A 20,730-nucleotide genomic window follows, 5' to 3' on the forward strand; every position below is an offset into this window, starting at 1 on the left:
AACTGGTGGATTCTACCGATGGATGCTACCGACAAGGCCAAATGGCATTTTTAAATTTTTTTTTTTTATATATATATATATATTTTTTTATAACTTTTAACATTAAAAAAATTTCACAATATTATTAAAAAAAATCTCTTAAACATTAAATAAATAAAAAATCCGATGGATTCTATCGGTGGACTAAGGAGTGATTTGGATTCAGAGATGAGTTGAGATGGGTTGAGATGGTTTGTAAATAGTAGAATAAAAGTTGAATTATTTATTATATTTTGTGTGGGAATTTGAGAAAGTTGTTTTGAGATTTGAAAAAGTTGAATTGTTTATTATATTTTATGTAAAAATTTGAGAAAGTTGTAATGATGAGATGAGATGAGATGAGTTGAGGTGAGTTTTGAATGCAAACAAGGCCTAAGCATTACTCTTCGGGAAAAAAACTTGGCCAAGAACTTATTCTGTTCCCGGTGAAGACTTGCATCGACCTGCAGCCAAACACTGAGTCTGCTGCCCAAAACTCCTACTTTTTGGACTTTGGAGACTCCCGAAAGATCCGAAACCCGCATATGAAAGCCATCGAGCCACGCGCTCATCCCCTTCATAATGCACAGTCGCTCGCCATGGCCAGCTACAACCTGAACACCGATTCTCCCATCTCTCGTCGCATTGTTCGTGCCTTCTTCGACTTCCTCAACTCCGGTTCTCTCTCTCTATCTCTCCCTCTCTCTGTTTTTGTCTTCTAGTTCTAAACTAATGAATCTCTAATCAATTATATGTTTAGATATTGACTTCCTTTCTGGTTTTTGTGCATTCTTTAAAGGTATATTTTTACTCGAGTATGATCATTTATTCTGATATTATTTCCAGAATCATTCTTCGGGATTATCATTCTAAATATAGTTGCAAAATGGTACTTAAAATCTAGCTCATCTACATACTACAAGCCTTTCATTCGGAGAGATTGGAATAGATGCTAGAGCGTTGAGACTTTAGTGCCTTATAATGAGCCATTGTTGTGTCACTGTGTGCTTCGCCGTTTGTGCGACCAAATTTTCGTTGATCGTTAAGAGTAGACATCTCGCTTAGAGAAGTTAAAAAAAAAAAAAAAAAAAAAAAAGAGCCTTATCTGGAGATATACATATATTTTTTCTGGTTAGTGGGTGGATATGGCTTTGTCTTTTTTGTCTCTTTACTTTTATATCTTTTCTTTGAATGAAAAATCTCATCTTATCCTTTTAGATGCCTATTTTGATGGTGGTTTGTTACCTTTAGGACAGTTGAACCTGCTCCTGGTGTTGATCTTGAAGGTCTTGAAGTTGCTAGGGAATGTTTAACAGAGGCGTTTAAGCTCAATTCATCTTCTGTTGATGACCATATAAGGCCCAATTTGTTGGTCGACTTATTTCATTCATTGGAAGCAAATGAGCATCATGAAGCTCGAACTGATACTGCTCATGGCACAATCTTGGAGGATGCTCGAACTGATACTGCTGATGCTAAGCTTTCAGAGGCATCAAATTCTGTGGTTCTCTCTTTCTCTCTCTCATGTGTGCGTGTGTTGTGCATGCATCATGTTATATGTTTTTACACACACACATTGTTCTCCTAGTCTGCTTTTGATAATTAATCATCCTAATGTGTGCCTTAAAGATGTTTAGTTTTAGGTGCTAGATTTTTTTTTTTTTTTTTCAAAACATGGGAGTAAAATGGCTTGTAGTGGAGCTTTGAGCGCTCATTAGAAATAGTACTGATGTTTTGAACCATTTCTTGAGGCAATGCACATGGAATTCTATGATACTTAAGTTTAATTACTGTTGATTTGAGGAGGATATGATGGACTCTAATTTGGTAACTGTATTTGTTGTTAGGCCTAATCGACAAAATTGATATGATTATATAAATTTTTCCATACTTTAATACATTCATGAAATGGTAGAAAGTTCCCTTGTCTGTTAATATGTTTATAGGTGATATTTACCCTGTCTGTAATGTTTTTTGTCATAGTGTTGGAGGATTTGAATTGATGTACTATAAATGTATACATTTGGTTGATGATGTTGTGGTGTTAAAATTTGTGTCTTACATTCTGCTTGTTGATTTTCCTTTCTTTGGTTTTATCTGAGGTTATAATTTTGATGATGCTGCAGAGTTGCATGCATTTGGAATTAATTTTGTTTCTGTTATCATGCAATGCTTCTTGAATTTGAGTTGTGACTTTGTTTCATGTTTTCCAACTCAAGCAGGGTGAGGTTGGGACGAGGAAACCTCTATTATCGGGTAGGTTAATGTCTTCTTGTTTTGATGCTGAAGTTGTTGCTTTCTGTATTGATCTTTCTCTTACTCTGTAGCTTTCTCATTGTATGGTATTTTAAGCTATGACTTTGTTATAGAATTTGCTGGTTTTTGTAAAAAAATCTGACAACACAAAGCCCCTATAGGAAAAACTGTGTTGCATTTTTTTTTTAAGTAAGAAACTTTTTATTAAGAAGCACAACAGGGCAACCCAAGTACACAGGTGTGTTGCATTTATAATGCCTTGAATTTTTTTGGTCCTAAACAGCCTAGCTTTGACAAGCTATCAGAAACACATTAATTTTTCTGAATACTGTTAGCAGTCATATGAATTGACTATTTTTATGTGTTGCACATGGGGCTTAAGTAATTTTTTCTTGATAAGTAGAAAATTTTATTCATAATGGAAAAGTAGGCTTCGCTATTTTGTGAAGAAAGAGGAATGGTTGCAGAAGAGAAAGTTAGATTCAAGGGATTTTTCTGGATATTTAAATATATCATTCTTATGTCTAATTAAGAAGACTTGGGGGGAACTAGCTAGGAATAGTATTTTTTGTAAGTACTGCAAAATTTATTAAAAGTGCAGAAATCCAGTTACACGAGAAGTATATAAAAGGAGACACCAAACTAGCAAGAAAAAGATGAAGGGAAAAAGTCCTTAAAAGTCTAGAAGGCTAGAGAAGTGGGAGCTGTTGTGGTAGAGATTGTTCTATATTATGGTTTGTAACTCTGTCACCATCCTCTCACGGTCTTTAAAAGTTTGGGCATTGCATTCTTACCAAATGCACCATATTAAGCCCGGCGGGACCATCCTTTAAACGTTTTAATTTTCGTGACTTTCCCAAAGATCTCACCAACATACCAATGACTCCATCACCTTTGGGGGAATAACTCACTGGATCCCAAGTGTTGAATATTGCTGCCCTTTAAGTCCTTAGCCAACTCATAATGTAGCAAATTTCCCCATTTTGTCCTTTAAACGTTTTCATTTTCGTGACTTTCCCAAAGATTTCACCAACATACCAACGACTCCATCACCTTTGGGGAATAACTCACTTGATCCCAAGTGTTGAATATTGCTGCCCTTTAAGTCCATAGCCAACTCATAAATTTCCCCATTTTGTTTGTACATGCAACACCACTCCATTACAACAATATGCCTCTTTCTCAAATTTCCATTGTCAAGATCTTTTTTAAGGCGTTCATTGGTTCATTCAAACTAGAAAATATCCTTGAAGTTGTAGATGGTCAACCGACTCTCCACTCTTTTTGCACATACAACACCAATCCATGACTATGATTTGACGTTTCTTTATGTTGTCTAGAGTAAGGATCTTCCCCAAGGAAGCCGTCCATACAAAAAATGTTGCCTTTATCTTCCAAATTCCTCTCCATGGGAATGGATTTGTATTGTACATTGTCATGGCTTGGTAGAAAGAGCAAACTGTGAACTTCCCTTTCTTAGAGGGCACCCAATCATCTTGTCTTTGACTCCTCCCAACAAATGGGTGGAGTACACTAGGTCATAGAACTCTGAAAAAGCGTCAATTTTTCAATCTTGTGCATCTTTGAGGAATGTAACATTCCATTGGGGAATATCATTAGAGAGTATTAAGAGGTTTGCAATTGAGGCTTCTTTTATTCTTGCTATACGATAAAGGATAAGTTTCCTTGAGAGCCTATCTCCACCCTATACATCATGCCAAAATTTAATTTTGAATCCACCACCCTCCCTAAAGCAGATATTTCTTGAATGCGTTGCAACCTCTTCTTATATGCTTCCATAACCCCACACCGTAAGGCTCACTCACCTCATTGAAAAACCATTGTCCCCCTGGTTCACCATGCTTTAATTCGATGACGATTTTCCACATGGCCCCCCTTTCATTGTGGTATCTCCATAGCCATTTGCCAAGCAAGGCTTTATTGAAAAATTGCAAGTTCCGAACACCCACACCTCCTTGAAGAGAAGAGCATATTGTGGTCCATTTCACCAAGTGAAACTTAAACTCGTTGTTTATCCCCCTCACATAAGAAGTCACGTTGGAGATTCTCCATGCGATGAGCCACCTTGGTGGGGAGTGGAAATAATGATAGAAAGTTGGTTGGCAAGTTGGAAAGAGTACTTTTGATTAGGGTGACCCTTCCACCTTTGGATAAATCCATCCTCTTCCTACTAGCCAATTTCAACTCAATTTTTTCTAGAACATTATCCCAAATAGATATCGATTTGAACAAAGCACCCAACGGGAGGCCAAGATATTTCATAGGCAGTTGAGACATCTTGCATCCCAAAATGGAAGCCATACCCTCCACATTAGGAACATCCCCCACCGCAACTACTTTGGATTTGGCCAAGTTCATCTTCTATCGTGATACAGCTTCAAAGCATAAAAGGAGAGTCCTCAAAGCTTGAAGTTGATCGTGGCAAGCCCCACAAAAGATTAGGTTATCATTGGCGAATAATAGATGGGATATGTTGAGAGTGCCAGTATTTGCCTCCCCCACTAAGAAACCATATATGAAACCACCCTCCACGGTGCTTGAAATCATCTTGCTAAAAGCTTCCATCACAAAAACAAAAAGTAGCAGAGATAGATGATCACATTATCTCAAGCCTGTGAGCTTTTAGAGAAACCTTTTGGCATTCCATTCACCAATATAGAGAAGCAAGTTGTAGATATACAAGGATGGATCCATGTACATCATTTCATACTAAAGCCACATCTCTCGAGCATGAAAAGCAAGACTCTCCAATTTACATGATCATAAGCTTTTTCCATATCTAGGTTGCACAAAAGTTCCGGCTCTCCAGACTTGAATTTACAATCCAAGCACTCGTTGGCAATAAACACCGAGTCAAGAATTTGCCTACCTTTGACAAAGGCAATTTTGGGCTATGATATTAACTTCTCCATCACCTTGCTTAATCTTTTTGCCAAAACTTTGGAGAGAATCTTGTACATCCTGCTCACCAAGTTAATAATCTTTTACCTCTACAAATTTAAAATGGATTAAAAAAGACCAACATTTTGTTGCCTAGGGTTGGTACCATTTAGGGAAACTGCGCAACCATCAGATAAGAAGAAATTGTTTGATGCCCCTGTATTATTTGAATGTTTTTGTATCTATTTTGTTTTGAGGTATTGCCGAGATTTTGGTCAAGAATACTTTCACAAATAAGTTGGTGGAGGTGTTCATAGATGTTAAGACTTTATTCTACAATGTAATTGAGCTTGAGATTGGTTTAGAATTCTTCCCGCATATTTATAAATTTTGTGCTAATGTTTTTTTATTGACAATGTTGTTGGTAGGTATGTCTAAAGATGAACTTTTTGGACAATTCTTTGCTGCACTTGAGAAAATCAACTTTTTCAGAACCATGCCTGATGGAAATGATGACCCAGTCCAATTGGAGAAAACAACCCGTTTATTTCAGGATGCTTTATCTGTATGATTCATTCTCCTGCAAACCTACATATGTTGCATTCAATATATGGATTTGTATGCTTATGCTGCTTAAGATTATGGATCAGCTGATTATTTTAGTGTAGTGTGTAGTCATAAAAATATTGTTTTTGATAAGTATGTAAAATATAGAACTACAAGGGATTTTGCAAGATGTTATTCCGTGTGCCTTGGAAATTCTACTAAAGCAAAGTGACTCAACTTCCCTGCACAAAACTATGAGAATGGAAAGGTGTGTAGTCTCAAAAGCATGATAATCTAAAGGTGAGATCACTTCATTGTCATGACCAATAGGAATTAAGGGAATTCATGCCAAACAGTCTAGTGATTTTGGAGTTGTTAATATATATTTCTCAGACGTTTATTGTTATATCTTATGAAAAATAATATTTATTTCTTAGACGTTGTGGGCTTATCTTTGGAAAATTTAGGAGTAGTTGTCAAACATATGAATCTTGCATACCATCTCAGTTTTGCCCTTGGGTTTTAGTCAACTTTAGTGTTGGGTCATCCCAGTTCCCTCATGCAGTATCTCAATAGAATATCCATGCTTTGGATTCGCCACGACATACTAAAAAGCTGCTTAACTGTAAATCACATGGTTGGAATACATAAATTGAGCAGTTCATTCTCTAACAATATATTGGTTCCTAAAAAACTGAGTTGCAGCCCAACAGTTAAGCTCATTGCTATGGGATGGGAGTTCCTGGGTTCAAACCGCCATCCAAGTATTTATCCTAAAAAATTTACCTATAAAAAAAAAAACAATATATTGGTCCCTCTTTTTTGGTGAATTAAAAGGATGTTGATGGGAGTTCATATTTTTATATGGAGGACGTTGTGCTGTGATTTTTCCCCTTATATTCCCTTGGTGGCTTCATTATTCATGGGCCTTATTGATTTATAGAGTTTGCCCCTTTCTCTGGCTTCTTAGGGTTTATACATCGCCTTCCCTCAGATCTCGTCTCAATGTTTTTATGTCGCTAAAAATAGAGAAAAATGTTTTAAAAAACACAAATCCTGCTTCATCTTACCTTCTCTACTTTGTCGGTTGAAAGGCTTTATCATCTGGTCAGTGTGGATTCAATTCAGTTCCCACATTACTCGTTCCTTTGAAGCAATATTAAGTGTGTTGCTTCTTTTCAGAATCTCTTCCTCTGTCTTTTCCTCTTGTTTCTTTGGGAGAACGCATGAGCAACTATATTTCTCACACTTTTTCAAACAAAAAGGATGGAATCTTATTATGTATTTTTTAATTACCTATAAAAAAAAACTATATCCTCGGGCTAATTCTAATACAATTTGGGACAAAGTCAAGTCATCCCTTTCCTTTATGCATGGAGTACACATGTGTCTATACAACCTAGAAGTGAGGATATGCTAACATGAGAATTAATATATTTTTTTGGCGAATCCTTATTTGGTTGCCTGTAGCCTTTTGTAGTTCTAAAGATCACATACGCTCTTAACGTCTGGTATCAGGGCCTTTGTATAGAGGAAAAGCATATGAAGTCCTCCTTCGCAGGAGGGAGTTTCAGCAGAATTGAAATAGAAAGTCGCTAATGGATTATTCTATTAAAGTGTACGCCCATATTCTCATTGTTCTCATGGGTGATGTGTCGTGAGCATCTTGATGAAAACATTGAGGAGTGTGATTGTGTAACGATCCAGCTCAATAATTCTAAGTTCGGAATATTGATAATTTTTATTAGGTCTAAATTATATTTAATGGGCTATATTGGATAAGCCCACGGGCAATAAATTATTGAGGTTGATTAGGAGTTTTAATTAGGCTCAATAATTAGGTTAAATCTCAATTATTATTGAACAAGTTAGACTACTTTTAAAATTTAAAGATCACCCATTAGAAATTTATTTCAATTTAAAATCATCACTGATTAAAGTCCTTTACGCAGTCTTAGTCACTGTCAATCCTACATTGAATTAATTACTAGATCATGTTTTTAAATTCAAATTCTCTTCTTAGATGATCACGACTGAGTGTTCAGCAATTAGTGTCACTACATGTATTGACTGAGTCCAACTCAAACTTGTCGGCATCCTCTCCCAAATCTCTCTATAAATATCTCTCTTCCGTGTGTTATTTGGAAAAAACCAACACCTCTATAAGTGCAACAGCCGAACCCAAGATATCCAATCCAGCACCGTGATCGATTGTGTCGAAAATTTTAGGAAGCAACACTACAAGGTAAGTAGCTTGATCATAAATTAGGATTAATATACGTTAGCTAGTTATATATATTATTATTAAAGTCAGTTCTTTGGAAGCCAGTGTTTATGTACCACGCATGTCATGATATTTGCAAACACGTCATTCATCATGTTTCATTCCACATATTATAGTTATGTATGTATTATGCATCTCATGCATAAGACACGTAAGCTTTCATAAGATCAAGTGTAAGATAAACTCGTAACAATTAATTAGATAGTCATTCAGATGCATGGCACCAATGCAATTTTTTTTTTGATAAGTAAAAATATTATATATATCATGCAATTTAAGGGTGGATGTGCAAGCCACAAATATAAGAGTGGTCCACCATAGTATGCTAGAATACTATTAGCGGCTCCCTTGCGGCCGCAAGATGTGGGGTTGGTGCACAACCTTGCACACAGAGTTAAATATGATAACTTATATAAGCCAAGATAAGTCATGCATGTCATAACATACGTATGAACAATCATGATTTTAAGTTCTCAGCACGAAATATTTTATGAAAAACTTTATATTAAGTATGTATACGTTATGATTTTCTTATTGAGTCATCGACTCATTTTAATTGTTTTATATTTTTAAACCACCCTAGGTCAAAATATTTATGAAGCTAGAGTTGCAGGACGAGACTTAGGCCTCGTTTGTTTTCAGAGATGAGATGAGTTAAGATTTAAAGTTAAAAAGTTGAATAAAATATTGTTAGAATATATTTTTTTTAATATTATTTTTTTTTATTTGAAAAAGTTTGAATTGTTTATTTTATTTTGTATGGAAATTTGGGAAAATTGTAATGATGAGATGAGAAGTTTTCAAAGTTTTGGGTTTTAGTCTTGAAAGCAAACCAGGCCTAGTCCAGGGAGGTGTGACAGTGGCCTAGATCATGTATAGAGATTTGAAGTTATGATTTTTATAGTACAAACTTCGAGAAATTTTAATAAATGCTTCCTCACACTCTCTTTTATGATTTCAGTATTTTTAATAAAGAACGATTTTTATTTTTTGTGGAATCTTTGTATCTGGTGTAATTATAAAAAACAAATATATTTTTAAATTAGGTTCAATAGTAGCACTCCGGCTCCCGAGAATTTTTAAAAGTAATTTTATTATTAACCATGGGGAGCGGGATGTTACAGGTTGTTAATGCTGTTTTTTCATCTATATTAGTTTCCCTTTTGTTGAATGCAGTTGAATTGTTAAGTGATCGGAAATTAACATGGCATGATTGCCAATATACTTTTTTGTTGCTTGTTTATCAAATCAAGTAATAAGCTATAGGCTATAACATCCTGGGTTCGATTATGCATAATAAGTTCCTTTAGATTACCTGATACACGACTTTGGCTCGTGGGGTTGTGTATCTGGGATTTATTCCCTAATGGCGGGATCGAAGGACTTTGCCTATGTGAGGTTCCACATCATAACCATTTGAGAACCTGATTTTATACACGGTTCTTGTTGAGTCTACCAATCTTTTTCTTCCATTTTGATCCTTTTGTTGGTTGGTTTCCAATATTTAGTAATGTACTTATTATGTTCTTTTTTAATGGTTTTCTGCTATTTTTATTCCTTATAAACATGTCATTTAGGTTATGTAATTGTTGATTTCCTAGTTCTTTTTATTCTTTTTCCCCTATAATACTTTATTGACAATTCTTTTCACTTATCAAACAAATAATACTTTATTGACAAAAATTTTCTCTGCCACATTAGGAGTTGGAAAGATCCGGATGCCAGACATTGGATATCGACAACCTAGCTGAGACCTTAAAATCACAAGGTGTTTTTAAGTTTGCAAGCCTATGGTTGTGCTAGCTTGTGCTTTTCCCTCGTTGCTATTGCATAAGCTGTGCTAACTCTCAGTTACATGTATTTCCAATGAGATATATGCCATGAAAAATGCTATCCAAACATTTATATATGCCTTTATGAATGTGAACCTGGGGGCTTTTTTTTTTTTCTTTGAAATTATGTTTTGGTCCATCAACATTCAATGATATTGCTCTCCGTTCATTGTGTTGTGGACAATATCTACATTATCTGATTAAGCCATCCGCTTGCTAGATTTATTATGTAAAGTTTTCTGTGTGCAGGTAACAGGGCCATGCAGTCAAAGCTGTATTCTGATGCAATCGAGTTGTATACTTGTGCTATAGCACTTCGCGAAAATAATGCTGTCTACTACTGTAACAGGTGCTCTACTACTGTTTAGATTTACTAATCTTTATTGTTTTAGTTCTCACAGAGTGGCTCACATTGAGTGTTGTCCTTTTGATTATGTCTGTATGTTTGTGTAATTCTTCAAAATTTTATGCCTGGAGTATGGGATAAACACAATTTACATCCTCAAACTACTAGGAGTTTTGCTGTACCCCAAACTACTAAAACTGACACTTTGCACCCTACTATCAATATTGTTCCACATGACCTATTTTTCATCCATCTTAATGTTCAACATTGAAGGAATATGCAAAGTGTCAGGTCTTGGTAGTTGGAAGGTGTAGTGGGTCAATTTTTGGTAGTTTGGGGTACAAAGCTCCTTGTAGTTGGAGGGTGTAAAATGTACTGGTCTCCTAAAATATAGAATAATTTTCAACACCGTGATGCATGTCAACTACTGTTGTTAAAACTTCATGGAAAAATCCATTCCCCAGCCAACCGCATCTTGCCCAGGAAAAAGAAAAAGTCCATTCCCCAGCATCAAATCTAGATACCAATGAAAGGTAGTCTAAATTGGGGTTTAGGTAATATTGATGCTGTATACATAAGGTTGTTCAGGTCGTATACAATGCCAAATGATGGTAAAGTCTGTTGTAAACAATGAGAAAAATAAATATCTAAAGGTGAATTAGAATTCTAAACCCAACCTTCCACGTCAAGGTGACCCAAGTCATCACACCATCTAACCTCCTCCCCCACACCCCTCCATCCCTCCCTCCTCCCCCACAACACACACCAGATGAACACAGGCATACTTTGGGACCAAATTCAATCTATTGTAATGTTCAATATATCTCAATTACGAAGAAGAGAAAAAAATTCAAAGGACATTTGCTGTTCACTTGATGACATTTAGCAGGAACTTTTCTTCAAATGCTTTAAATTTATTGCTATAATTAGACAGTCATGCCTTGCTTGTTGAACATTATTTCTTTTTATCTGTTTTTCATAATTTCAAACTTATTAGATTTTTGTATTCTTTAGAATGCAAATATAGATTCATTAACATGATGTGTGAAACTCAGAGCAGCTGCTTACACTCAGATCCACCAATACACTGAAGCAATCAGAGACTGCATGAAATCCATTGAAATTAACCCAAGTTATAGCAAGGCATACAGTCGTCTGGGTTTGGCTTATTATGCACAAGGGAACTACAGTGATGCTATCAATAAAGGATTTAAAAAAGGTTGGTGACAGATTAATTTCTTAGTGCCAGTCATTGCGTAGTACTTTTTTTTATAATGCTTTCAGTTTTTTCCCTGCATCCCTGTTGGAGAAAAGTAGAGGTTGAACTATAACAATTAAGACATTTATATGCATCATGCATGCATACTAATGTATCAGTTGGGGGTAATTAATAAAGGGATTTTCCATTGGCGGTGGTGGACTCTCCTAGCATACGATGGTGGAATCCTTATAAATCCAAAACTGTTCAGATAAAGTCTGCAAGTCTTAATGGAGGACAACTTCAGACTTCCTTGAAATGATTGAGCAAAATGATCTCTATCTTCCCTTATATTTGAACAGTTAACAGATGAAAGATAAAATGCTATGCTTATTTTTTGAAAACAGAACTCTTATGCTCATTTTTTATTAACAAAAATTTTGCCTATATTTTCATCTTGTTTTCTCTAGGGGCGAACGCAAGGAAAGTTATGCCAAACTTTGGTTCTTTGGTTCTTTGATGCTTAGTTTGTTTGTGTGTCATTTGTGTTTGGGCTTGACTCAAGCTCAGATGTCTCTGCTTGAGCTTATCATTATCGTGAAAAGGGTATTGAAAGCTTGAACTTGATTTTAATGGTGTAATTAGGTAGTCTCTCTTCTTCTTCTTGTTTTCCCCCTTCTATTGGAGATATAAAGAAGAAATATGTCAACAGTGCATAACACGACTAATAAGAAAGAAGGGGACAAAATATACACATGTACAGAAGTGAAGCATGTGACCTATTCGTTTCCCTAGTAACTGTGCGACTTGAGCTGGTGATGAGTTCAACCACCTTGTCAAGTGGCCTAAGACCTGCACTTTAATTCATAAAGCAGTTCAAGGATTAAAAACTTAGTCATGTTTAACAAGGCAATTTTGGGCGAATGGCTATGGAGGTACCGGGTATGCCATGGAGAGGGAAGGCCTTGTGTCGATCAATGGTGGAAGCAAAATTCGGTAGCATGTGGGGGAGGATGGGCTTCAAATGAGGTTAATTGCCCTTTTGCTTGGAGTGTGGAAAAATATCAGAAGGGGATGAGGAGATTATTCTCGTTTTATTAGTTTTGAGGTGGTGTATGGGTTGAAAGTTAGATTTTGAAATATGATGTCGGTGTGGAGATCAACCTATGAAGATGGTGTTCCCGGTATTGTTTAGTAATTTTAGCTGTAATGAGGCTTCGGTTGCAGCACTTGAGCAGTTGGACAATATACCACGATGGAACAGTACTTTATCGGATCAGCATTTGATTTGGAGACGTATTTATTATTTTATTGAGAATATTTTGTAAGGATAGGGAGGGAGGGGGGTAAAAATTGGTTGGATTCCTACCAAAACCAGTCCTTTGAGGTTAAATCCTTTTACCGTACGCTCAACCCTCATATACAGTAGATAATTTGAGAAAGGGATGGGTGATAATATGGACTGGTGTTGTATGTGTAGGCGGAATGATCACTTCTTTCATCAACTTTTAATGGTGGTTGGACCCACCTGTGGTTAGCCCAAGTGGTAAGGGTGAACTTGTTTGCATGTGCCCCATGTCATTAGTTTGATTACCCTTGGGATCAAACTGCAATTTTAGTGGGAGGCCATAGTGGTCGGTTGCTGTGCTAGTCTCCCCGGGGTTTAGGCTCCATGGGTGAGTCCTAAGGGCTCTGCCGTGGGGTGGTTCCCCTGGGTTATACCCCAAGGGGTCGGTGGACATACTGGTAATATCCTTTGCGAAGACGATATCATTGAAGTGTGGAGGATGTTTCTGCATATGCCGGGACCACAATGCTAGAACCTTTGAAGACGGAGAGAGGACAGTGTTAGATTTAAAAGCCATTATGCTCAAATCCCTTCATAGATGGATGGCTACTCATAATTTCTCTCAATTTCCCGCTCTGCTACACATTCTTTTGTTTTTGTTTTTGTTTTTTTTTTTGAACAAGTTCATCTACATATTAAAAAATGCTATCTCCAGAATAATATTTGAATAATCCTTTAACTAGGTAAAAGACATGTCGTGTTTGTATAGTCAGTAGGGTTCCTCGTCATAAAAAAAATATTAAGAACAATCCTTCATTGGGTATCAAAATAGGTCTCATTTTTAAGTTATCGTTTTTGGCTCGATTAAGAACTGTAGTAAAATTATCTCTAATTGTGAGATTTTGCCTTTTCAGCAATGGAATTAGATCCTGATAATGACTCTGTCAAGGAAAATATTCGGGTTGGTTCTTCTATTCCTATTTCTTCTTTTTCCTCTTCAACTTTATCTTTATCATAGCATTGTTGTTATCAGGTTGCGGAGCAAAAACTGAGGGAAGAGCAACAACGCACAGAACATGATCAGGTACCTAGTTTCTCAACTAGAAAAGAATTGCAGGCCACCTAAAAATCATTATTAAATGACGCTTTTTTGGATGTAGGATATGACATTTCTCTAGTTTCTCGACTAGGATGTGATATTTTTACTTAAGCTTATTTGGTGTACTTCTACATATATACTGAAGTTCTTTGGCCCTTGTTGAACTCACTTAAAGCTATGTCTAAATCACCTCAACCCATCTCAAACTAATCATTGATGAAACTCACTACTTTTTCAACTTTCCATAAAAAGTTAAAATCAATTTCAACCTACTTCATACATTCAAACACACATCTCAATGAGACTTACAAAACATTACAATTCACAAATCAACTCAGATCATCTGAGATCACCTTAGTATCCAAACGCAGCTAAATCATGCTTCTGCACAACTTTTGACATCAACGACAACACAATGGTTCCTTGGGATCTCTTCCAAATGCTTTTCTGAAACACATTTAAGCATTTGTTGTCGTCCTTTGTTTGTTTTGCTAATGTTAACCATGTTTCACCAAGTACTGTGGAACTTATCCCGTCCCTTATCCTGCACAGAATACTTCTTCAACAAGTCGTGGAGATCAAGAATCCGAAAACCAGTCTACAAGAGGGCAAAGGAGTAATGCTACACCTTCTCAATTTACGTCCATTCCATTTGGCACTACTGCCTTCCCTGCTGATTTTGCAAGCATGTTTATGAACATGGCTACAAGTGCCGCAAATGCATACCAGGGACAGAATTCTCGAGACGGGCACGAAGAAGACGGCCATGTAAATGGAGCCGATGATCCTGAAGTAAGAATAGGGGGAATATCAATTTGAATTTTGGAGAACAAATGCCTGAGGAACTAACAGGAGCTTTGAGATCTGTGATGGAGATGTTCACAGGGGCAGCATCCCAACATAATTCACAAGATACCACGGAAGGAAGACCGCCACAGAACTAAAATCTTCTTCCAGAGTGTCTTCGAACTGCAAAATTATTAGGTATTCTCAAAGTACGGATAACGTGGTATTTTTATCCTATCTCTAAAATTCATCATATGATAGAATGAAAATACAACGTCTTCGAGCTTTGGAAATATCTAATAATTACTCTTCAGAACTGTATAAGCAAACTCAACTCTCACGACTTTTTGCATCGTTATGATTCTTTTTCATTTTCTTTCTAGTACGAAATTATGTCAAATTTGACGGACAGGCACCAACCGTTCAGATGAAAGCAGACCATTATATATAATTGTCCTCATTTTTTGATGTATATAATTCGTTCTTTTTCGGCAACCCATCATGCATGCTTGCTTGCTTGCTTGAAGGTCGTTGCGTCCTTCCACTCTTTAATTAGAGAATCAACCGCAAAATCTTTTCCACTTTGTTCTTATGTGTCGTTTTCTTGTTGGGAGTGTGGGTTCACTTCTTGGACTATTACCCGTCCCAGTCGTGTCCCCATTATAGTCATTAAGCAGCCTCTAATGCATGCCTCTCTCTCTCTCTCTAAACACGGCAAAATGCAGGAATTAGAGTACTATTCGGCTGCTGAAAAATACTACATCTTTTAGTCATGACTAATAATTTTTCAATCATTTAATGTTATATATATATATATATATATATATATATATATATATATCAAGAGATGGTGAAATGATGATAGTACAAAAGATGATGATTAACATTATTCTTAACTGATACTGTGCTGACAGACTATTACTTCTTTTTTTCTTAATTTATCAACTTGTTTTTGCAGAAGAAAAGGTATATAGGGAAACACAACGAACCAAACCATAAATAGAAGATAAATGTTGTTTTTTTTTCCTTAGATTTTGTCATTTCTAATCACATTTTAAGTGGTTGTATGTTTAAGTAATATATATATATATATATATATATATATATATATATATATATATATATATGAATCCAACGAGCAAATATAAAATGAATAGAAAAATTGTTGTAAAATGAAGTAACTGAAGCAAGAGAGATGATGATGTCATATGAGGTGTGACAAAACAATGTGCCTATCTCCACTTCATATTTGGTGGATGAAAGGCTTTGCTTGCTGGGTCCTCCCTCGCCCACTCTACTGATCTTTCCTACCCTCCTTACCCACAAACTCTCTCTCTCTCTCAGAGATACATGGTACATCCTTTTTATGCCTCCACCACTAGTGCTGTGAAGTACCATAAAAACATACTAATGTTCTTTTATATATATTTTCACAAGAAGTACTGCAGCACGCACGTACGATGGTGAACATATACATTTTAAAAGTCACTCCTAAAAAAGAAGTCAATTAATTTCATTTGCATTCTCAAGTTTATTAGGAATGCAACGTACAGCTTATCAAAATAGTTATTGACTGCATGAAATTAGAGCACTCATTCGTAAACTATAAGGTCATGTTTTACACTTTGCACTATGAACCTTTAAAATTGATACATTTTCACCCTCAAACTACTAGAAACAGGAAAATTAGCACTCTTCATCCTAATCTAATATAAGCAAATGAGTAATATATATATATATATACACAAAAAACCTCATTGCATGGTATAATGAAACATATATATTGAGCAAGAGTACACTAATTGTAATTTTTTATCTCTGCCTGGCCTCTTGATCATCTAGCTCCCCTAAAACTCTTAACTTCTCGCACTCTTTAGGAGGGAAGAATCAGAACCCCTTCTCCCTAGCTCCCACATTCATTTATCAACATATATATGTTGGATTTTGAATAAAATCTGAGAACACCAAGATTTCTTGTCAAATCCATGTAGAAAACATAATAAAAGTGCGTACCTATAGCCATTGGATGGAAGAGCGCAACGGTATGATCTTCCATGTCCAATATTCACTTTCTAGTAAAAACTCATAATGATAGGATGTGTAAAGTAGAAAAAGTGAATTTGGAGTGAGGACCATAATCTTATATAATACCCAGAATTTCAGTTTTGCCCATCGTAAAACAATGGAATTATATAAGTCCTTAATGAGTTTTTATACATGAATTGTGCCCGTATCACTTTATGCTCAAGAACTAACCAAAATCACGGGCTTCAAGAGATGTGTTGGCCCAGTTATGTTACTTTATTGATTACATTTATTTGGCCTTACAAACATTAATATCCAAACTTTATATTAAGTAATTATACAATGTGAAATTTCTAATCTGTGTAGGTCTATTAATTTAAATAATGCTAACAATATATGCATTTCTTTTCATATTTTCTTGCTTATTTTTCTCTCAACGTACCGACGCATGTTGAGTTCATCCATCGACAAGAGATCATGATGGAGGGAGAGCAGTCCTTCCCATCTTTCCTCCCTAGCAGCCGGCTTCCCTTGTCGGCCCTTCCATTTTCTCTTTAGTTTTCCTTTATTATATTTTCTTTGAGAATTTGGATCATCTACACCTGCCACGTGGACCATGCATGCATCGCCTTGTCGAGTGATGTTTCTTTTACAGATTATTTCATGTAATTCTCCCCTTCGTTTTTAGTTTTGGTCGAGTGGTATTCCCAACGACATTAATCATCAACCGGCCGGAATTACATCTTCAGAACTATGTATATATATCTAGAGTGGCTCATCTTTTTTGTTGCATTAATATTGGATCGTGTTCTCACTATTCTCGCGCTCATATATGCTAAAATCTGATCTTGTACTGGGCTTTCAAATAATATCCAATTAAAACTCCAATATTAGGGTAACTCTTCCATTTATATATTATATGCTGCATGTGTTTAATATATGTATATAATAATATCTTAGAGAATAGGCCGTCTTCTTGTGCGCGCAGTTGTTGATGACATACATGAAGTTGGGTGAAGATTCATGTCCTGTCATTTTCGTCCACTCCATACATACATATAAGATCGCTGTTCGAACCTCCGATGCGGTCCTGTACGTAGCAAATCAATGGTCCCAAGACTAGCTAGCTAGAGCAGCGTGCGCTTGTTTACACTTGGGACAAACTACCCCAAGTAAAGGACAGAAATAATTAAACAAACAAGTTAACCTAGCTAATTGAACATTTGCACATAAATTAATGACCATTTTCTAATCCATGAAACATATCATTTATATAAATATATATATAAAAGCAAAAACATTCGATATGGCTCTCTGCACTTCCTGCATTTTGTGTGTTCAGAGAAGAAGGAACAAGATATTCTCCCACCGAAGACAACGATACGACAAGTTTTCTAGCACTGTTTATGGGCCATTGTTCTCCATTTGTTTCCCACTTTGTTACACCTAACATGCATGCTGCATGCTCGGTATATCCAAAATAACTCACAGCTAGCTTATAAATGCTTTTTCTGATCTATACATTTATATATATATCTACCTTTTGGCCATCCATTTCTGAAACCGGAGCACATTTCAACATTCCTATTACAGACTGTCATCTGCATTAAAAAAACAATGGAATTAAAAGAGACAGCGGGAAAAGTAAAAGGACCCCCACAAGATTTCAAAGCAAAGAAAAGCACATTTTTGAGTGATAAAGTTATATTGACTTTACCATCTCCACAATATGTATATATAAATATATATATATATATATATATATGTAGCTTTACAGTCACATTTGAGCATCAACCCACATCCATCAAATTGGTATGAGAGTGTGAAAAGAAATCGACTGTTTTCACTTCGTACAAAACCTTTAACCTGCTTTATTCCATGGTGGTCTTTCTCTTTGTCAGAGTCCTTATCCAACTCTTCCTGATCACCTTCACTCCCTCCACCTTGCTGCTCACGTGGCACACATTGCCCTTGTTGGACCTTTTCCATCTGATGAGCTGGAACAGGTGACCAATCCTCTTCCGCCACCTGAGTGAGGCACGGGGTTTCCCATGTTCTACTACAGACTTGGTGGTTGCCGTCTCCTTGGCTTCTTTGGTGAACAAGGCCGGGTGATTCCGAGATATGTTGCAGTTCTCTAGAGGGACCTTAGAAGAAAGTACTGGATTCTTCTCCCACGAGGCCGCACCGTTGTCTCCAAACTTAATTGATATAAACGAGTCTTCAAAAGCTAAATTGCGAGTGTGAAAATGGATGCCAAAACAAGAAAAAATATAATTAAAGAACTTATACGTACAAAAACAAAATCGTTTCGTTCATATATATATGGAAATTAACTAAAAGATATACATGTTCTTTGAACCCAAATGTGGTAAATCACGACCTGAATTGCACAGATCCAAATAAGTTATACCTGCATTTCATGCTATTATTTACTGTCAATAAATATTATATATCTAGGCTAAGGGATATGGGTCATGATCCGAGAGGGATCTCTCCTAGATCTCATTGCATATATATATATATATATATATATGTATGTATAAATCGGCAATAGAATGTTCTTGCTTGTCTTCACTACTATTTTGTCAAAAACCCTGAATTCGAAGCGCATCGATGATTTCAAATATCCTTCTTTACAAGTCTCTTGGTTTGTATTTTCAAGATTTAGCTAGCAGACATGATATTTTTTTTCGAAGTTGGTTAAACTATCATGATTTCTCAAAAGTCTCTCTATATGTGAGTATATTCCTATTATTCCATAAATTTCAGACCCAAATTACTCCTAACACGCACAATGCCATTCAAATTTTCTGTTTGCCACACTATCCCTGTGCTGCTTTGCTCTGACCATAACTTTATCAGTATACAAAAAGATAAACTCGCAAATACAGACGCAAACAAAGGTGGGAAATTTTAAATCTGCTATATATAATGGTAATGGAAACTTGTGATGATCGTAAGTTAACAATAGTAGGAATGATAAGAGGATCAGTAGCAGTACTAATTATATAGCAATACCTTCTTGACTAGTGGAGGCATCGTGATCTGAGTGCTCGGATTTCCAATGCCGGAACTCGAGTCGACTGAGAAGAGAGCCTCCGAGAGCAAAGATCTTTGGAAGAGTGATGTGTGGCATTCTGTGTTTGGAGGAGCATTGTGCTGATCTACGGGTGCTGCTTCGAGCTGTAGAAGAAAGGTGGCCTTGTTTTGAGGCCAAGATTAGGAGCCTCTCATTCAGGCACAAGGGGCAGACCCCTATTTCCACTTGGTTGGGATGAAAATAGCAGATTAACGAGTTTTCTTCTCTGTAACCATTCATGTTATAGTTGAGGAAAGGTGAATAAGAAAGCACGTACAGTGGAGAACACAAAAAGAAAATATTTGAATCTAAAGGAGTGATCAGTGACTGAGTTCTGTGAATTTATATGGTGGAGATTCATTTTATAGTATACAGAAAAGTTGAACATATATGCTTATGGCCCACAAACAAATCAATAGCCCATCGTGTAGTAATAATAATAATAATAATAATAATAATAATAATAATAATAATAATAATAATAATAATAATAATAATAATAATAATAAAATGATATTTTTAATTTTTGGTGTTGCATTCTTTAAAAAAAATTAAATAAATTTGAAATCTACAAAAAATTATTTTTATAAAAAAATAAAATTTAAGCATTTTAAAACTATATATACCATTATTCTAATATAATATATTAGGTAGTAACAAAGTGTAATATTGCTTAGGTTATTTTCTTTCTGGGTAATGCTACGGAGACTGATAATAAACTGATGAAATTTTTAAATATTTTTAAAAAATAAAAAAATATTAATTCACTAATAATCACTTCTTTAATCCTTAAATAAAAAAAATTATCAGTAATTTTTAACATTTTTCTTTAGAATTTAATCTGCCCAAGTATTTTCAGAAGAGAAAACAGAAAGAAAAACAAAAGAACTGCCTCATCATGTACGTATTGAACCCTTTTTATCTTGACTCAGTTCTCAAAGCAATGGTGAGGGTGAGAGGTGTCTGATATCCAGTGGATAGAGAGGAACGAGTTCTGAAGAGTATCATTTAAAGAGGAATGAACTTCGATTGCATTCCCTGGTAAAAAGAGAGAATAGATACTGTCACT

At 35.7% G+C, this 20,730-nt stretch overlaps 2 protein-coding genes across 4 annotated transcripts; one reads left to right on the forward strand and one right to left on the reverse strand.

The window, feature by feature from the left end:
* The first annotated feature begins 437 nt into the window (after positions 1-437).
* Positions 438-15,026, forward strand: LOC121257799 (small glutamine-rich tetratricopeptide repeat-containing protein). The gene is given in 12 exon segments (XM_041159034.1): positions 438-696; positions 1,275-1,522; positions 2,241-2,274; positions 5,604-5,740; positions 9,707-9,773; positions 10,087-10,186; positions 11,239-11,402; positions 13,584-13,630; positions 13,703-13,753; positions 14,321-14,567; positions 14,570-14,780; positions 14,831-15,026. Coding segments are annotated over 11 exon segments (1,371 nt in total). The 5' UTR covers positions 438-563; the 3' UTR covers positions 14,713-14,780; positions 14,831-15,026.
* A 2,772-nt stretch (positions 15,027-17,798) lies between these two features.
* On the reverse strand, positions 17,799-20,003 carry LOC121257046. 3 transcript variants are annotated; one of them, XR_005939146.1, is made up of 4 exons: positions 19,601-20,003; positions 18,450-18,809; positions 18,120-18,180; positions 17,800-18,025 (listed from the first exon to the last, which is right to left on the reverse strand). XR_005939146.1 is itself a non-coding variant. In XM_041157908.1 (3 exons), the coding sequence occupies exons 1-2, from the start codon at positions 19,899-19,901 to the stop codon at positions 18,451-18,453; spliced, it is 660 nt and encodes a 219-aa protein (XP_041013842.1). In that variant the 5' UTR covers positions 19,902-20,003; the 3' UTR covers positions 17,799-18,180; position 18,450. The 3 variants fall into 3 exon arrangements, 2 of the variants coding, with proteins under 2 accessions (XP_041013842.1, XP_041013843.1); XM_041157908.1 differs by having other exon boundaries at positions 17,799-18,180; XM_041157909.1 differs by lacking the exons at positions 17,800-18,025; positions 18,120-18,180 and having other exon boundaries at positions 18,204-18,809.
* Positions 20,004-20,730: the final 727 nt, after the last annotated feature.

This window comes from Juglans microcarpa x Juglans regia, chromosome 3S, assembly GCF_004785595.1.
Source record: "Juglans microcarpa x Juglans regia isolate MS1-56 chromosome 3S, Jm3101_v1.0, whole genome shotgun sequence".
Lineage (NCBI taxonomy): Eukaryota > Viridiplantae > Streptophyta > Magnoliopsida > Fagales > Juglandaceae > Juglans > Juglans microcarpa x Juglans regia.

Bases quoted from the DNA above. Each gene is read 5' to 3' on its own strand.
- LOC121257046 (XM_041157908.1), bottom strand. From the start codon at position 19,901: ATGAATGGTTACAGAGAAGAAAACTCGTTAATCTGCTATTTTCATCCC. The intron at 18,810-19,600 runs GTATTGCTATAT...CTCGCAATTTAG, and splicing joins TGCCTCCACTAGTCAAGAAG to CTTTTGAAGACTCGTTTATA.